At 33.6% G+C, this 17,423-nt stretch overlaps 1 protein-coding gene across 1 annotated transcript in view; it reads left to right on the forward strand.

Annotated features, from left to right (window-relative positions):
• Nucleotides 1–17,423, forward strand: part of WDR27 (WD repeat domain 27) — a 56,506-nt gene that overhangs the window by 14,081 nt on the left and 25,002 nt on the right. Inside the window, exons 13-21 of the mRNA XM_062489012.1 lie at nt 1,392–1,470; nt 1,992–2,063; nt 3,208–3,311; nt 4,427–4,516; nt 7,379–7,500; nt 8,076–8,209; nt 10,509–10,606; nt 10,910–11,031; nt 14,963–15,060. Coding sequence (XP_062344996.1) covers nt 1,392–1,470; nt 1,992–2,063; nt 3,208–3,311; nt 4,427–4,516; nt 7,379–7,500; nt 8,076–8,209; nt 10,509–10,606; nt 10,910–11,031; nt 14,963–15,060 — 919 coding nt within the window. The remainder of the gene's footprint in view (nt 1–1,391; nt 1,471–1,991; nt 2,064–3,207; nt 3,312–4,426; nt 4,517–7,378; nt 7,501–8,075; nt 8,210–10,508; nt 10,607–10,909; nt 11,032–14,962; nt 15,061–17,423) is intronic.

The following is a 17,423-nucleotide window of genomic DNA, read 5'->3' on the forward strand; positions in this document are numbered from 1 at the left end:
TTATGTAATATTTTTACTTCAGTAGGAAGAATGCACTTCTATTAATTTTTATATCATACACATGTAATTGTAGCTGAAAATTATGGTTAAAATTATTTTTTTTCCAAAACCATTGTTTGAGAATTTTCTGTGTATTTTAAAAGAGTGTAGAAGGTTTACATTTTTGTAAGTCATTCTTTTTCCATAGCATACAGTAAAATTTTCTGTAAAATTTGTAATTTCTTTCTTAAGTTTGGTTATGAAATATGCCAAACAGATGTTTTGGTATATTTCATTGTTCTGAATAATCTTCTGCCAATACTGGATGTTTAGGAAGTTAATTTTTGTATCAATATTCTGCAGCTTTAATAAAGAGAAGATTTGACCATCTTCTCTTGGACCAAGTCCAGTTGCCATTGAAGCACTTACAACTTTTTTTGGTTAGCAACGATAAAGCTCAAAAAATATTCAGAATAAATCAATCAGGTTTTCATCCTCACCATTTGCACTTACTGTGCCCATTAGAATATCAAAGCTTATATCTCTAGGGGTTTATGATAATTTCAGAATACATCTACAGAGTTTTAGCTAGAATTCCAGGCTGCCTTGGACACCCTGCACTGACAACTGTGCTGCCTTTGTTGACATCTCATGATCAGATAGATGAGTGCTGTAATGAAATCCTTTGGTCTCTTAAGACATGTGGCACTGGGAGCTGCTCAGGAAGGGCCTTTTTGTGCCTCATTGCTGCATAAAGCGAAAGGATAGGTAGTGGCATTTGAAGGGACTTCTACCCTCAGCATAGGTAAATGTGCCCCAATGCATCTGAGTTTTTTCCCTGGGAATATCAACAGAATTTCCCCCTTTGCAATGTTTATTTGTTGAGTTTGTTTCTGCTGATATGAAATACTCAGTTTGGAGCTGAGGGATTCCCTCTGGGCTTCCTAGTACAGCACTGGGCATGCAAACATTACCCATGACCTGAGCTGTGTAGAAGCACAAATACTTATAGGTACCCACCAGTCAGCTTATTAAGGATCTTTAGATGCATTCCCTAGTCCACATATAGGCTGTGAATATGTTATAGCTAGTGCATAGAAAGTCTGAGCAGAGGCAGTTAGAAAGCACCTTTTCTAACTGAAATAAACACTGAAAAAATTATTCAGAACAATATTCTTGCTACTTCGAAGTTTAAAGTTCCTACTCATTCATATCATTGGAGGAGGGATGGTACAAAATGTAACAGTTCATATATATTTTCTCAGCAATCATTGTTTTAGGGTGATTGGTCATAAATGTGTTTTGTAACAAAAGGAAACATCAAGTATTTGTATTGTGCAAAACTATCTACTTTAACTGTAAAAATAACTTATTGGGAAAACATTTTATTGTATATCAAATTATTTTCTTAGGAGTTAAGAACACAGTGAAAGATAAACCACTGGTTTTTCATACTAAAATTAAATCATCAGGATATACAGCAGCACCACGGTGAGTAGAAGTTTCACTACTTTTCCTGTCTTATTAGTGTGTGATATTTTTTCACATTACCATGTAGTCTAATGACTATGAAATTAACCACCTGTGAAAAACAGTTATGATGCTATCAAAGAAAATAATTTTAAAAACATATTGTAACCCAAAATGTTCACAGCTTCTGGTTGTTGGCCAACTTCCTTTTGAAACCCGTATTTGGCACCCTGATTCTTTCATCTGACTAGACTCTTGTTTTTTCAGCTTTCAGAAAGAATTGTCTGAGAACTTCATTTGTATGAATTTTGACCTTCAGAATGTGCTATTCAACAAATAACTCACAGAAATCAAGGTCCAAACTCAGGCATTAGAATATTAGACATTTATATTGTCATCAAAGTGTACATTCTCTTATCTATTGACATTACCCACAGACATAAATAGTAAGAAGGAAATAGGATTGCTTTGATTTGAAAAAGCTCTTTCTCCCATGCAAGGTTTAATGTTTCATATAAGAGTGTCTTTTTTCTCTCTCATAGAATGACCATGTTTTCTCCAAATACTAATCTGAAAAAGCAAGAGGTATCAAAGTGGAAGGCCAGTTGTAAATGGTAGGTAATCTAAAGACTCTGTTAGAGGATGAACAAATTAAAATAATTTAAACTAATTAAAAATGCTTCTGTCATTGGAACTTTTTAGTTGCCACTAGAACTAAAAGGCTTGGTAAATTTTATATTAAATTTAGCACTGCAGCAAGTGGCTTGGTTTATCAGACTCTAAATTAAATTTGAGTGCTTCATATGAAATAAAATATACATTCTATTTTCTTAGATTTCTGCTGGTAGGAGGATCAGGTGCTAAATATGGTTGGAAGCTAAGTCCAACATATTCTTAAGTTGCAGTTCTAGCCTGAAAATAACTGACTGTGGCACATGGAGAAGTGATTTCAGATCATGTCCCTCACTCACCCCTAAAATCTTGTTGCCTGAATTTAATACAAACTTCCTCCAATGGATTTAAACAAGTATGTGTAAAAGTACAAATTGACCAGTGGAATCTTTGTCACTGGTCACAAAGAACAGAAGTTTTTCTAAAGCTGTTGTTTTCATGTTAATTTGTGTGGAACATTAAATGGGGATATCACACACAATTTTTCTCTTTACTATTATATAGAGTCTTTGCTTTATGTAATACAAACATGAAAGTAAAGAATGATTGATGCCATAATTTTTCTCATTTAAAAAGAGCTGTTAAAGTGTCAAGAAACCCACTTAATAGCTCAAGACTAAGGTTTTGTAAACCTTGCACACATAGGAAGCCTTTACATGAGTACTTCAGATATTTTCAACTTTGGTTTAGGTGTTTTATATAAGTTAGGTTACTTAGTATTTTAAGTTTCGTGTGGGTTCTTTAGTTAAATTACTTTTTTTTTCCAGTTAATATTAGATTTTGTCACAAGGTCTTTGTAAACACAGTAGAGTTTACATTCTTTAAATACTTTTGTTAGGTATGTGGCATAAGAAATGATTTTTTTGCCATACTGTGTTAATTCTTGATCTTGTGAATTCACAGCTCTTAGTGGTAGGAGTAATTTAAATATGACAATTTAAAATTAATTTGTCTGTTACCTTGGATTTGATATATTTTTTTCCAGCAAATATATATATAAAGATGTTTATGATAGTTCCCAAAGCACATTTATTTAATAACCAAAATGAAGATGTCCTGGTTTCTTTCTTTTTTCCTTCTTTAAAGTAAAAATAAGGAATATCCATTGGAAAGCTGCCCTCCAATCAAATATGAGAAAGAGACATCTGTTACGTGTAAACCGACCCCAATTTTCTGTGTTCAATATTCTGGTAAGTACAGGCTTTATAAAAAGAGCACTTCTAACAGCATGAAGAAGTAAATCCAAAATTTGTGTGGCATAGTTTCTAAAGACTGGAAATTTACTGTGGGTAAATTCACAGAAAACTTTCTGGCAATACCACATACTGTTTGATCATAATTTTTTATCTTGCAAAATCATGCAAGCTGTTGCTACATATGCAACAGGGTTTTATTTCTGATTTTATGTCTTGTTTCTTTTTGAATTTATTCTTTGACTTTCCCACTACTACTTGAAAGTTAAGCGTTCTTTCACTAAGGAATTTATTTCTAACACATTTCTTAGTTTCATTAAGGTATATTAAATACTGAAGTTCCGTTTCAAAATATTAATATTTCTTATATAAATAGTATTCAATTATTATAAATTGAAATATTGAAAAATGAATTCTTCTGTGTGATCCAGAGAGGCATTTTTATTAACTGCTTAGGATAAATGACTCTTGCAATAGGTTTTGTTATTTCCAATGTAAATATGATTAACCAGAAAGCACTTCCTAGATTAGCTATCAAACATTCTATCATGTATATAATTATGTCAATGTACACCCTGCAAGGCAAAATATTTTCAAAATATTTAAGAAGTTAAATCTTTGTAAGTATTTTGAGGACAAGAACAACTTTCATCCTCAGGAAATAAAAGCAATTAGATGTAATCAGTTACTTTGCCAAAATATATTCCAGCCATCTCTGCTCCTTAGAGTTTTGCTAGTACATTTCAAGTATAAATCTTCTTTTAGTTTGAGGAAGAAACATCTTTCTCTCTTTTCTCTGTCTCCTGCACACCATGCATGCACACACAGTTTTAAATAACCCAAATTTAGCAAAACGTTCTTTTTTTTTTTCTGTTAAAAAATTTTGTTATTTAGAGGATATGTCAGGACAAGAAATGCATTGCCCACAAAATCTTACCAAATTCTGCAACACTAATTTGTGATGTTTGTACAAAATCAGTGTTAAACATATGAAATGAATATCTGGTTTTTGTTTTGTTGTAGTGAGATACATGATTTTTAAGATTAAAAGAAGCAGCATATTAGCTCCTATTTGCTTTAAAATGTGAATCCTTAAATATTCTTCTTTATAGGAGATGGAGAGCTGCTGGCTTGTGGCCAGGCTGACAAAACTGTGCTGGTATTCAATTCAAATCTCACTCATGTGCATAATGTTTTTTCAGGTAAATTTATTAATTATATTATATTATAAAAGATATAGTATATGGTTGAGCTGATCTAAAATGGCATGGATTCCACATACATCACCCTGATAACAAGAGAGAGAGAGTACTGATGATTCAAGATGTGAAATTTATTTCTCTGATTGCTTAATTTTGTTCTAGAATTAAACTGACTACTAGATGTTCCCATTTCTCAATTTTTTATGAGGTAAGAAGCAATCTATGATGACATATATTGAAATCTTCATCATGATGTACATTACAATAATAAAGAGAAACAGTAAAGGCAATGTATTGCAATAATAATGCATGTATATATTGTAGTATTATATACTACTACTATGATAGTTTATTAAGCAAAAATTGACTGTGATGATTTGGCAAAATATGTGTTTGCTTTGCAACTCCATATTCCAGAAAATAACCATTTAAACAAAGAGGGAGTATATCTATGAAGAAATCCACAAAGTGTATGCATGTGTAAACATGTATGCTTTTAAATGAGTCTTAAACACCAGATTATGTCTGAATTTATACAAGAACAATCTGTTAACTTTTCAATAACTGTAAATGTTATGACTTTAAATAAGTCCTGCTAAATGAGTTTTCTGTGAAAGCTCATAATAAAAAATGAGTGTTTTTACTAGCTGACCCTAACAAGTATTAAAATCAGACTATTTAAAGATATTTTAGAGAATTATTTCTAAGTAGATAACGCTCACAACTGATTTGTGAAAACTATTTTTCTTTTTGATTAATTTTCATTATATTTAGTGGAAGATGTTGTGACATAAAGGAGTCAACATTACTGATATTATCCTTCTTGTGTGAGGATATTGATGAAAATATGTCTTGTGAACAGAATAATGGGGTGTTTTGCTTCTGCAATAGCAAGTTCTTAAGTTTTTCACTGATTTATTTCATTGATGCCTTTAATCCACTGTGTCTTTTTTTTTAATGATGCACAAGTCTGAAAAGCAATGTAAGCCACATTCTACTGTGCATGTAGTTATTTTCAAATGCAACATCAATGTTGAACTGCCAGGTAAAGTAATGCATGGGATTAGGAACCACAAATCTTTAGTTGCCTGCTTGTTTCATTCACATTGTTTTTCTGTGCCATTCAGATTATCTGTATGCAGTCACCTGTTTACTTTTTACTTTTGATACTCTTGTTTTAGAAGTGTCATAATATATGTGTTTCCATGAAAAACCATGATTCTTAGAGCTGCAACCAATGGCAATATAAAATAAGAAATGGAAATAGTATCTAAAAATTTTAACAAAAAAATTTCAGTTTCAAGGCAGCATTACTAATCTGTATATTGCTGCTTATCAGAGGTCATGGCTTTACAAAGCAGCATCAGAGGAATGCATAACAAATTTTGCTGTTAGCCTAATTTATTCAGTCTTGTTTCCTGAAGGGTTCAGTTACAGTTTTAACTATCTGCATTCTTCAGTGGTGTCAGTGGTGTCTGTGTCCTGTAGTGAAGTGCAGGTAATGTTGAACAGCTGTAAGGAGTTACAGCCAGCATGGCCTTTCTGAAGAAGCCTTTTTACAAAACCAGCTGCTATTCTTCTCAATGTGCTCCAGGACTGGGGAACCCTGAGTAATGCCTGTTTTGAATTTTACTGGGCTCTTTAGAGCCAGCTGGAATCTCCTTCACTGTGCTTTGGGACTGAGAGGCCTGGAGAGCAGAGATTCTTAAGCTTTTTGCCTGGCTCTTCCAATTTTCCAAACCTCAGATTTTCCTAAAGTTTCTCAGGTTCCTTACTACTTTGGAAGACTGTTTCATATTTTTTTTTCCATTTGTTTGATTTGTTTTGTGTTTTGGGTATTTTTTCTAAATGCAGATTATTCAAGGCTTCCAAATAGTTTTAGAAAATCAAAGCCTTTAAATATAGCTTTGTGTTGTGAACAAAATAAGAATAATACTTAACGTGTATATTTGTGCAGTACCTATGCATTTTTCTGGTGAAAATTTTACAGCTGTTTGATAACTAGGAATTAAAATATCTCAGTTATAAGACTTTTTGTAGATGTATGTCTAAAAAATGAAGTATCTCAATTGCTGCAATAGATTTAATAGCCTTTCTGTAATTTCAAGCTATTTTTAATATAAAACTTCTGTTGACTAAAGATAAAATGTGCACAAGAGGGCAGCATAAGTACTTTGAATGTTTTAAGGATAGATGAAATTCATCAGAGTTCATCTGACAAACTGCAATAACATGCATCAAAGTCTGTAAAATTTGATTGGCATGATCTTTTTTGATCTTTTTTATCACTTTCAATATAATCTTAGATCAAATTATTAATTTGAGTTTTTGAATATTGTTTCTGGATTTTAAAGTTCTTTCTTTGTAAGTTTATAATCTTGTTTTTAACAAGCCAGTGAAATGGCATGATCATTTTATTTTGACAAAAATAGCTAGCTCAGTAATAAAAGGTTAATAAATAAAGTATTCAAATTTTTCATTACTTAAGGAGCTTCCAGACAATGTTTAATATAAAATTTCATTATAATATAATACTCAGATTTTTTTTTTAAATACTGAATCTTTGCTTAAATTTAATTTCAAGGATACTTCTTGGAAGTCCTCTTCCAATAACTTTGAAAAATTAGAGTTGGATTTATTATTGTCTGTTTATTAATGAGAGACATTTGCCCTGTTTTTTGGTTGAAGAAAATTTCAAAAGTTGGTTTACTGTTGCCAGTTTTAGTCCAACCATTCAAAACCTGTACTTAGAATGTATTTTAATGTTGTGCATAATTATATTAAAACAATGCAAGTAACTCCAGAGAAATTTATTAATGTAAGAAATGAGCTTTATGATATTTCTGTTACTATGTTTATTAGGTCATGATGGTGCAGTTAACTCTGTTGGCTGGAGTCATGACAGGAAGTGGTTAGCTTCTTCATCAGAAGACAGAACTTTAAGGGTCTGGTCAGTCTCCAGTAAGGAACCTGCCCTAATTCTGGTAATTGGAAACTTCCATTCATTTGGAAACAGAGAACACTGTTTTGCACTTTCATCTATTTCTGTTTTAAAAGCTTTGTAGAAAGAACCAATTTCTAGAGCTACTGAGTGGTGACTCCCACTGCTCTAATCATCTGGGTGATCTCCATTTACTCCAAATTAGGTTTTTCTCATGATAATTTAGGAAAAGAAAAAATCAACCTTGTCAAAAAAACAATAACTAGTGGGCATGTCTGGAAGTTTTGGCTTTATTGTCTGGTCTGTACATTGTATTTTCATTGGCACAGCTCTGCTTGGCTTTAGTCTACTCCCCAATTAAAAATGAAGTTCACAGTATAAAGCTAGATTGTATTAGATTCAATTGACTAGAGATATACTGCCAGCTAATTTAAGCTATATGAAATCTTTTTTTTTGTGAGAGTAATAGATGTCAAAAATAAGAAGGGCCACTATGTAGTAGTTTAACCTCCTAGCTTATGATCAGGTTGACAGGGAGGCTCTGCCTTAACACCAGGAACCTCAGACAAAAAATATTTATGTGTGAGTCCAGTCTTAACAAATTCCTTTATGTTTCAGGGTAAAGAGAAGTTCCATAAGACTGTACGCTTTGCACAGTTTTATTTTATGGATACATTTATATTGCTGTGTTGTGGAGCTGAATTTCATCTCTTAAGTTTCCATCTAGACACAACCAAGGATGACCTAAAACGGTGAGTTCATTTCTCATTAACAGACCAGTGAAAGTACTTGTACAGTTTGATCTGGGATTTTGTGTGTGTTGAGGTGAGCTGAGGGGGCAAAAATATTACGAAAGATAAAAAACTGAACAAACAGTAAAGTGGAAGAACAAAAAGAATTAGGGCTACAACACTGAAATCTTTATTGATATTGTGAATGGTATGTCCTGTCGATGGTATTAGACAGTGTTAGGTTGCATCCTTAGATGGAAAAAAAATGGTCTATTTCCTTTCTCTGTTTCCCTGGTAGTTTTGCTGCTGCACAGAAAAACGTACTAAGAACAAGCTTAAATATGCTTAGGAATAGGAATGCTTTCCTGGATTGAGGCGTGAGCCTGGTATGTGGAACTTCACTGAAACATTAAATGTTCAGACAGAATTATGTAATAGTTTTCTTCCATAATCTTCTTGCCTAGTTTGTGTTACTTGTTAATTCTTAGTTTATGGAGATATTAATAAACCAATAAAAAGGTAACCCAAATTGCTACATAAACTTCAATTTCTAAAAGACAAGAATAAATGTACAGTGTCCAGCGCAGAGTGTCCACAAAACCTGCCTGAATTTTAAATGAGTTGCACTTTGAATTGAACATGTGTAAGACATGTAGCAAATGCATTGTGTACAAAAAACCATAAATTCTTAAATATAATAAAATTCCTCTTCTTTTTAATAATGGTTGATTGGTTGGTTGGTTGGTTGATTTGTTGATTTGCTTTCTATGTGAAATTCTACCTGGGCCATGTCCTGTGAGGTATTTATATGTGTAACAGTCTGCAGTGTAGAAGCAAGATACTTCAGCCAATTCAAGCAATTGTCCTTGCATTTTGGAACAACTTGACTGTTTTAATCAGCCTCTTTCAATAGAGGAAATTTCATACTGCCTTCATTACATTATAGCTATTATATGAGTCAGCTTATTTAAAGTTAGCTTGGGTAGATTTACCCAAAAAATAGAGATAAATAATTTGTCCTTGAAGTCTAGTTCAATTGTTGGTTTTTTTTTAGTTAATTTGAATAAAGTACTTTTGGAAACTACAAAAGGTTCTTGGATTAAATTGCAAGATACTGTATATTATCTTCTACTTCATGACTGCTAAATTAGTTCTGATTTCCATATGAAAAGATCAGCAGACCATTGTTAGAGAATAACAGCAAAAGGCAAAAACCAAGTCACTAAGCATTTTTGTTTCGAACAGATCTGGCTGACAACCATATTGCTTTTGTCAAATGATCTCAGTTTTGCAAACTTTTAGCATTGTTGGAAAGAAACAGTAATGATTCCTACAGCATGTCATGCACTGACTTTTGCACTTTCATTAGACAGACATGCTAAAATGCAAGTATAATATTAACTGTTGCACAGGAATTATTTTAATACTGTGCAGTGTCCAGCAATGGCTAAAACTCTGGTGTGTTAACAATGCTGTTTTGATCTCAAGTCAAAAACACAGCAGCATACAAGCCACTATGAAGAAAATTATCTCACTTCCAACCAGACCCAGGACAGTTGTTAACTCTGTATTCCTTAGGTGACTTCTGTGAAATCACACTCTTCTTGCCCCACATATCCATATCCAAGGAGTTATGTTTTCTGTTTACTGTAATAGATCCATGTTGCTGATGTGGATATATTAAAGTAAACAGAGAGTTCTGATTATAATGAATAACAACACAGTTTTGTGTTGTGTAGTATAAAAATGTCTGAAGCCATTTTAGAGGTTTTGGCATGTTTGCCACCTCTGCATGGAGCTGGCAGTTAACCCACAGGACCTTAAAGAGTTTTGTGTTTGTCAGGAAGCAAACTTTCTTTGGTAGTGTGTGATGAGCCCCTTATTCCCCTCCCATCTAAGTCAAAATTATTCTTTCCTCACTGTTTTCATTCTTTCCTTACTGTTTTCTCATTTTCTTCTTCATTGCCCTCTCATCAGCACATTAAATGCTACTCTGAAACCAGTGGCATATCTGCTTTCTGAACATAGGTACTTTACAGACTTTTTTCTCTTCAACATTTCCAGTACGTGCACAGGATTATTTTAGTGTTTCATGTTGATGGATAATCAATCTTCTGTATATTAATATCATGGGATTTTTCATCCAAATGAGTTTGGTTACCAAGTTTTTAGTAGAGTTCAACAATAAGGCAAAAGATCTGTCTCTTTGATTCTTAATAATGAAAGAAAGCATTTGGATTTGTGGTTCCAGTGGGAGTTTACTGGTGGCAAGTTATATCTTATTTCATTAACACTAGCATTCATTTGGTATTCTTTGCAGGTACAAACAGAGGAGTGTTTGCAAATTGGTACAGAAATTTCCCATGACTTCAACAATGGAGATTACCAGCCTTTCAGCAGTAAATGAATTCTATTCTTGTATCCTTTGTATTTCTTATTTTCTTTGTAGTTCTTTGGACTTAATGACATGGACATCAGCTAAAGTAAGTAGCATTTGATTATTTACTACTCCTTTTCTATTAGAGAAAAAAAAACTTGTAATTTTTTGTGATGTTGAACTTCATCCTTAGACATAAATTTGTAGGGCTGTAAGACTTTTGGTGTTCCTCGTAGAGAAATAAATACAAGAGTTTTTATACATATTTTTTATCTGTGTTTTTATCTGTCTATATGCTTTTGTTCCTTTAGATAAGTTTAACTTTAACACAGAGAACTCTACAGATATTGTACTTACAGCTGGCAGCAACCGAGCATTGGAAGTTTTTGACCTCAATGCAGGCTGCAGCACAGCAGTGATACAGGAAGCTCATGTTAGATCAGTCCATCAGATCTGCCAAAATAAGGTATAAACATTATTGAATTTTATTTGTAGTACCACTACAACATCATCAAAGAAATCAGAGGCTAAAAGTACAACTGATTGTAATCAATAAGTTTTTATAGGTTGGGGAGGATGGGCAAGAGCATGAGTCTGTGTGATAGGTCCATACAGATTTCATTTGTTCTCTAGTGTAAAGGAGGGAGCAGTGAGACTGATTGAATGATCTTGTTGTTAGAGAAGTGTTTATTATCTTTTTCCTTACTTGTGCTAGACTGTAATAATGTAGTTCAACAGGAATTTCTCTTTATGTAAGTGTTCTCTTCAGAAGCTCCATCTGACACCGGGTGATTTATTCTGAAAGTTTGGAAACAGCAACCAAAATAAAAATTTCTCAGTACTACAATAGAATAGATGACTTAAAACCTCTCATCCTTGCTCTTATTTTTTCCTTGAAGACTGATTTGAGTGTCTGTAGTTTTTGTGGTACCATATGTTCTGGAATACTTGCTGTGTTAGGCCTGGTTGAATGTGGTGCTTCATTCCCAGTTGGAAACTCCTTGCTTCTGTTGATTTAAAGCAGTTCCTTGTTATTACTGTTGTAGAACTCTGTGAGGGTTTTCCTTGTAGATGTGATCTGGTAAAACACTTAAAATTGTGCTAACTATTTCAGTACTGTTTGTAACACGTATAGGCTTAAAGTTTTGGCTTTTCTTTTTGCTGGGTCAGCTTAGTGTTCAGGTTATTTAATCAAGAAAATCTTTAAAGCTGTGGGCAAGTACTCACTTGGGATAAAAACCTAGATGTATGTGGTATAGCAAAGAAAACTGACCATTTGGGGGGACAATTATACATCAAGGTTCTCTATTTTTTTCACTTAGATGAAATTAATACTTTAGATAAGTCAGTAGGAGAATTATGCATCAACTATTTGATTACATTAGATAGTTCAAAGTTATTAGAGTAAACATAACTGCATTTTCTTTGATATTATATCCTAAAATATTTTATAGACTTACAAAAATGTGCAGAATACTGTGTGCAAACTACATCCTGTTTAAAGTATGAAACATACTGGAATCTAGGGTTCTCTAGTGATGAGACATAATTCAATGGAAACAAATCTGTGGAGAAAAACAGCTCATGCTGAAGATCCAATGCCTACACCCCAAAATTTATGACAGCTTTCCTTTGGACTGTTCCTAGGCTCATTGTGTGGACTAAATGCTCATTTGTGATTGCAGTATATATATATTCTTGAAATACATTTTCTAGTTTAAATTAATACAAATCAGTTCTCATGTTCCAAGACTGTTTTGTGATTCCACCTGGACAATAGTAAAATGGGCATGATCATAAAATTTACCCTTTAAATGAATAAAAAAGAAAATCTATTTTGGGGGTCTTGGGAGACAATAGGAAAAGTATGTTCTGATTAAATGTGGGAGAAACCTGTTAGAAAATTATAAAATATATAGGTTGTCCTAGAAACTTAGATGATCAGCATGACAGTCTCTTATTTTTGATTTTAGACAGAAACAGCTGTAAGCAAGTTTATATAATTTGTCATGTAATGACTTTGATTTTAAACTGTTCTTTTGATCTGTTCTAGAGATTGTTTGCAATTGCCAGTGTGTGAAATTCATCACAGCCCGCAATGTTGATTAAGCTTATTATAACAGTCCATTGCTTTTATACTAAATTTGAAGAGATATAGTAAAATTAAGTGATTGAAATATCAGAATCATCTTCCTGTCTTGGAGTTTAGGAACATCTGAGATACCGAAATAGATTGCAATTTGAGATCAGACCACAAAGATTCAGAGCTTGTGTTAACAATATATTTTTAATGCCGCAAAACATATTCCTTGAATAGAAATCTGTCATTGTGAGCCACAAATATTTGGATGGTATGTTCTGCTCACACAGTTACAGAGTGCACTCATTTTTCACAGAAACAGCAAAATTTTCAGCTTTCTTTTGTTTCAAAATTCATCGGTCCATTGGTTAGGAAGCCTACTTGATGTGAGGACTGAAAAACCTAATGGGTAACTCCAAAGTTTCAGTCAGTTAACTTTTTCCTAACCATAGTTACAATGTTGGTGAATGTATAAGATCACCAGAGGATATGGAGTACTTTCTGATATGTCTGTTGAATGATGCCTTTAGCATAAGCCAGCTGCATTTCTTGGATGACATAAGCGCTGCTCATATGGATTTAGTAAAGGAATGAGGGATTCTGTAGAACCAAATCCTCCTTGAGGCCAAATTTTATGTGAAGGTTGCAATGTAGTTAATCTAGAGAGAAACTGTGAAGGTATTTCTGTGTTGGATGAGGAGGCAGACGGGGCAGAAGAAAAGGATTTGTCTATCGGAATGAAAGGATAGTTTCAAGAGTGTGTGGGAATATGCTACTGTTTACATCAGATTCTCATAAATAATATATTATTATAAATTGATGGATTATAAAAACACAAAGTGATAAATAAAACTCAGCTTGCATATTATCCCAACTAGTATATATTTTCTCATCTTCCATATCAATATTCATTAGCAAATGTAGTTTGAAGATACATGTATATGTATTAATATAATTTATTGCAGACAAAATTTCAGGGCAGAGAAGAAACAAATGGATTGCACTTCTTACCTTTAGGTTTTTACTGTATTCTGTGTATTCTATAGTAAAGAAGTAATGCACAAAGTAAATGTCAATGTGTCTGTAGAGCTGTTTATTTTGGACTCTGTGACCAGTGCTGACTGAAGCAAGGGATGGCAAGCAAATACTTCAAAAGCACAGAAAGTGTGCTCTGTAACTTTTAATGAATACTATCCTTTGGACTACTACTGTCTTTGTCTTTTGCATGACTCTTTTCTTTATAGTTATATAAAGTTAATGTGAGAATGTGTAGACTTTGTTGGGAAATTTGGTGCACAGTACATTTTAATTCATTTCTTAGAGCAAGCTATGCACCAGCTTTCATAATGAATAGAAGATTCCTGGCAGTCAAATACTGATTGCAGGAAATTACCTTGAGGTTTCTGTGATGTATTCAGGCAAATCAAGAAAGTGAATTTTAAGGAAAGGAAAGAAAGTGTTTCAACTGTTTCAATTTGGTTCCCTGGAGAAAGAAGTTTTTAGCCAGCAAAAAGTCTGGGATTTGCCAATGTGCATGTTAAAATATCAGAGGTTTTAAACTGGTTTTAATTATTTGAAAGTATGAAGTCAAAATTAATCTTGTGAATGAATGCAATTGCTACTGAAGTCAATGGAAATTGAACACTTAGCCCAGGGCTAATGATGTCTTATAATTAATTGTAGAATTAACCTTTGCTCCCTCGCTTTTACTGCCCTTACTTTCTTCCCTGAACATCCTGTAATATCTTGTGCAATGACAAAAATATCTTCCTCTGCTTCACATGATGGATCCCATACCGTGAATTTAGTAATCCCCACCAGTCTGTGAGATGCCCCAGAAAGCCTGTCTCACTGACCATCCTGGTGGGCGTCACCCCTGGACCAAAGGGCTCGTGGCTGTCCTGGGACAGCACTGAGACGAATCAAAGCCATGCTCCATTTCTCTGACTGGGTTATGGGACTTCCTCCACATGCACACTTTCCTCTTTGTTCCTTTGCATAGGTGCAGACAAGCTTTTTTTTCACATAACCTAACAAATATTTACAGTTTATTTCTTAGAGGACTAAATTCTCCACTGGGAGGGTGGTTGGTCACTGCACCAGATTCCCCAGGGAAGTATTCCCAGCACCAAGCTTGTAGAAGCTCAAGATGCATCTGGACAATGCTCTTAATCATAGGGTGTAATTGTGCAAGGAGCAGGGAGTTTGACTCGATGATTCCTATGGATCTCTTCCATCGCAAGGTATTCTATGATCCTATAAATAAATAATTAATGCCATGAGAACAGTTACCTGAAAATTATTTATTGTTTTACAGGGATCGTCCTTCAGCACTCAGCAACCTGAAGCTTACAACCTTTTCCTGACCACAGCTGCAGGTGACGGCATCAAACTGTGGGATTTAAGAACACTGAGGTAAGAATAAATTAGGTACCTTGGAATAAAAAGCCATGCTTTATCTTTATTCAGAATTGTCATACTTGCTCTCATATACCAGTAGAACTTTAGATGTGGAATCTGAGCTACAGGCTAATTGAATTTTACTAGTTTTTAAGAGACCAAACAAATGCTCATTCCTCAATTATAGTTACTTATGTAGAAGCTATTAAATATTTAAGATTATCACCTATGTTTACCTACCTTTGTATATCTAATAGTATATATATGATAGTCCACTGAACTGAATGCTAATGGTATTTCTAAACCAGCATGCTATTACTGTTAGAAGTAAAATCTATGATCTGTCTTTTAAAAAACATAAGCCAATTGCAACAACATTTTTATAAGCCATGTATGTGGCACTATAAGTTTGCATGATACATTACCATGAACTCAGAATTAAATGCTACACTGTGTCTAAACACCTTTCAGTGTTGGGAAAGCCTCCGGACAAAGGGATAAAACATCAAGGAGGGAACATTGCCCAGGAAAAATAATACCTGGGACAAGTTCTGTTGTGCAGGCCAAAATAATTATGTTGAAAAGGAGAGGGGTTTGGGCAGGAGGATGTGTAAGCTTTAAAGAATGATTTCCTATTTGTTTTTTGTGTATGTAAACATATGTATGGAAAGATGTAATACAATTTTGCTAGTACTGAATTTTCTATTTAGGCAAGACTTAATGAGCCTTTCATTTATTTCCATCCTTCTGTGGTAAGAATACATTAAATCTATAGGGGGCATATGTGTTCTTTCCAAAATCATTGCTGTATTACCTTCACTCAGTGCCAGAAAGTAATGAAACTAGAGACTGCTGGAGTTGGAATATGTTACCTTCTTATGTTTTTCTAATCACCTTCTCAAACTGTGTTGCTGAAGAGTAATGAAAAAGTAGAAAGTTTTTCACAGATCACTTATCTGTCTCTTTGTTTCTAAATACTAACATAAGTAAAGTCTGTGAATGGCAAAATAGTTAAAGTGTAAAATCTGGGCAGTCAATTAAATGAATATGCCTTGAGACGAAGGAACTAATTTATGTATGTTCTTGCTGTATATTTGATTTGGCTAGGTCAGTGTATTCCAGTGTCCACTGTGTTCTATTAGCCAAGCTTCAAAAAAGTAGTTCAAGTCATTAATGACAGCTATTTTAAGGGTGCCTGTGAGATACTATATATATGTGTGTGTTTGTTGCACATTATAGGGTCATCAGTAGTATTAACTCTTGTGGAGGAGAAATAGAAAAAAAAATATTTTTCACTTGCTAGCAATTTTCAAGGAAAAAAAAAGAAAAACAAACCACATTTTTAAAAATTATTTTTTCTGCCATTGCTCAGACCAGAGACTGAGTCTTCTATGTTTTAAAATCTGTTCTTGAGTTCTCAAAAGGAGTAAAATTGTTCAATTTTTCCTATGTGTTCACCAGGTGTTTTTCACATAAATAAATTTAAAATGTCTATGTTTGGAAAGCTCTGTTTGAACTTGGAACAAGTCTCTGCTGAAGTGGTAGGTCTACTATAGTTACACAGACTGAACACTTTTGCTTATTTTTTTTTTGTTCATAGGTTTTGTCCAATCAAATCCAGTCCATCCCTTGCACTGTTGAGTATTTTCAGGAGAGATTAGTTCCTAAATCACCTTATGGTAGGCCAGTACCTTTAATCTCTTAAAGTTGTTGATTTGTGAAGTTCATGCATCAACAACTGTTTCCAGTCCCTCTGGAATGATCTGTCTTTGTTCCTGCTTTGGGTTTGCCAGAATAGGGTTTGTTTAGTGAAATCTTTGTCCAGTGTTCTTGAAATATAGGAAAGGTAAGCCCACCTTCTCATTTATACTGTTTGCAGTGTTGTGGATATTAACACTAACTACAATATCTCCACTTTATTGTTTGTTGATTTTGTTCTAAATATTTTCTCTAGTTGTCCACAGTGAAAATTGTTTTGCTTTTCTTTAATCTGTTTGTTGCCCTTGTGAAGCTATCCATTGTTCCTTTATTTTAAAATTCCTTAAAGTACAAAATTTTGATTAAATAAGAGGGAAAAAATCCCTCCAGCACAGTGCTCTTCAAAGCTTCTGTTGAAAGCATAGGAAATAATTTGCAGAATAACTGCACAATTTCCTTGGACTCTTAGGAGGCTTTTTATTCAGTTTCTTTAATGATGGTTCCTTTACATATGACATGCATTCCTTTTCTCACAATTCACTGAGGAATAATAGCAGGATGCTCAGATTCTTTTTTGATCCATGTATGTTAAATCTTCAAACAGGTTAACCTGGCCTACAGCTTTAGAAGTTTTGAATATATTGATATTTTTGGTCTGAGTTCTACAAGAATTTAGCTAT

The sequence above is a fragment of the Cinclus cinclus genome, chromosome 3 (assembly GCF_963662255.1).
Source record: "Cinclus cinclus chromosome 3, bCinCin1.1, whole genome shotgun sequence".
In the NCBI taxonomy this organism is placed as follows: domain Eukaryota; kingdom Metazoa; phylum Chordata; class Aves; order Passeriformes; family Cinclidae; genus Cinclus; species Cinclus cinclus.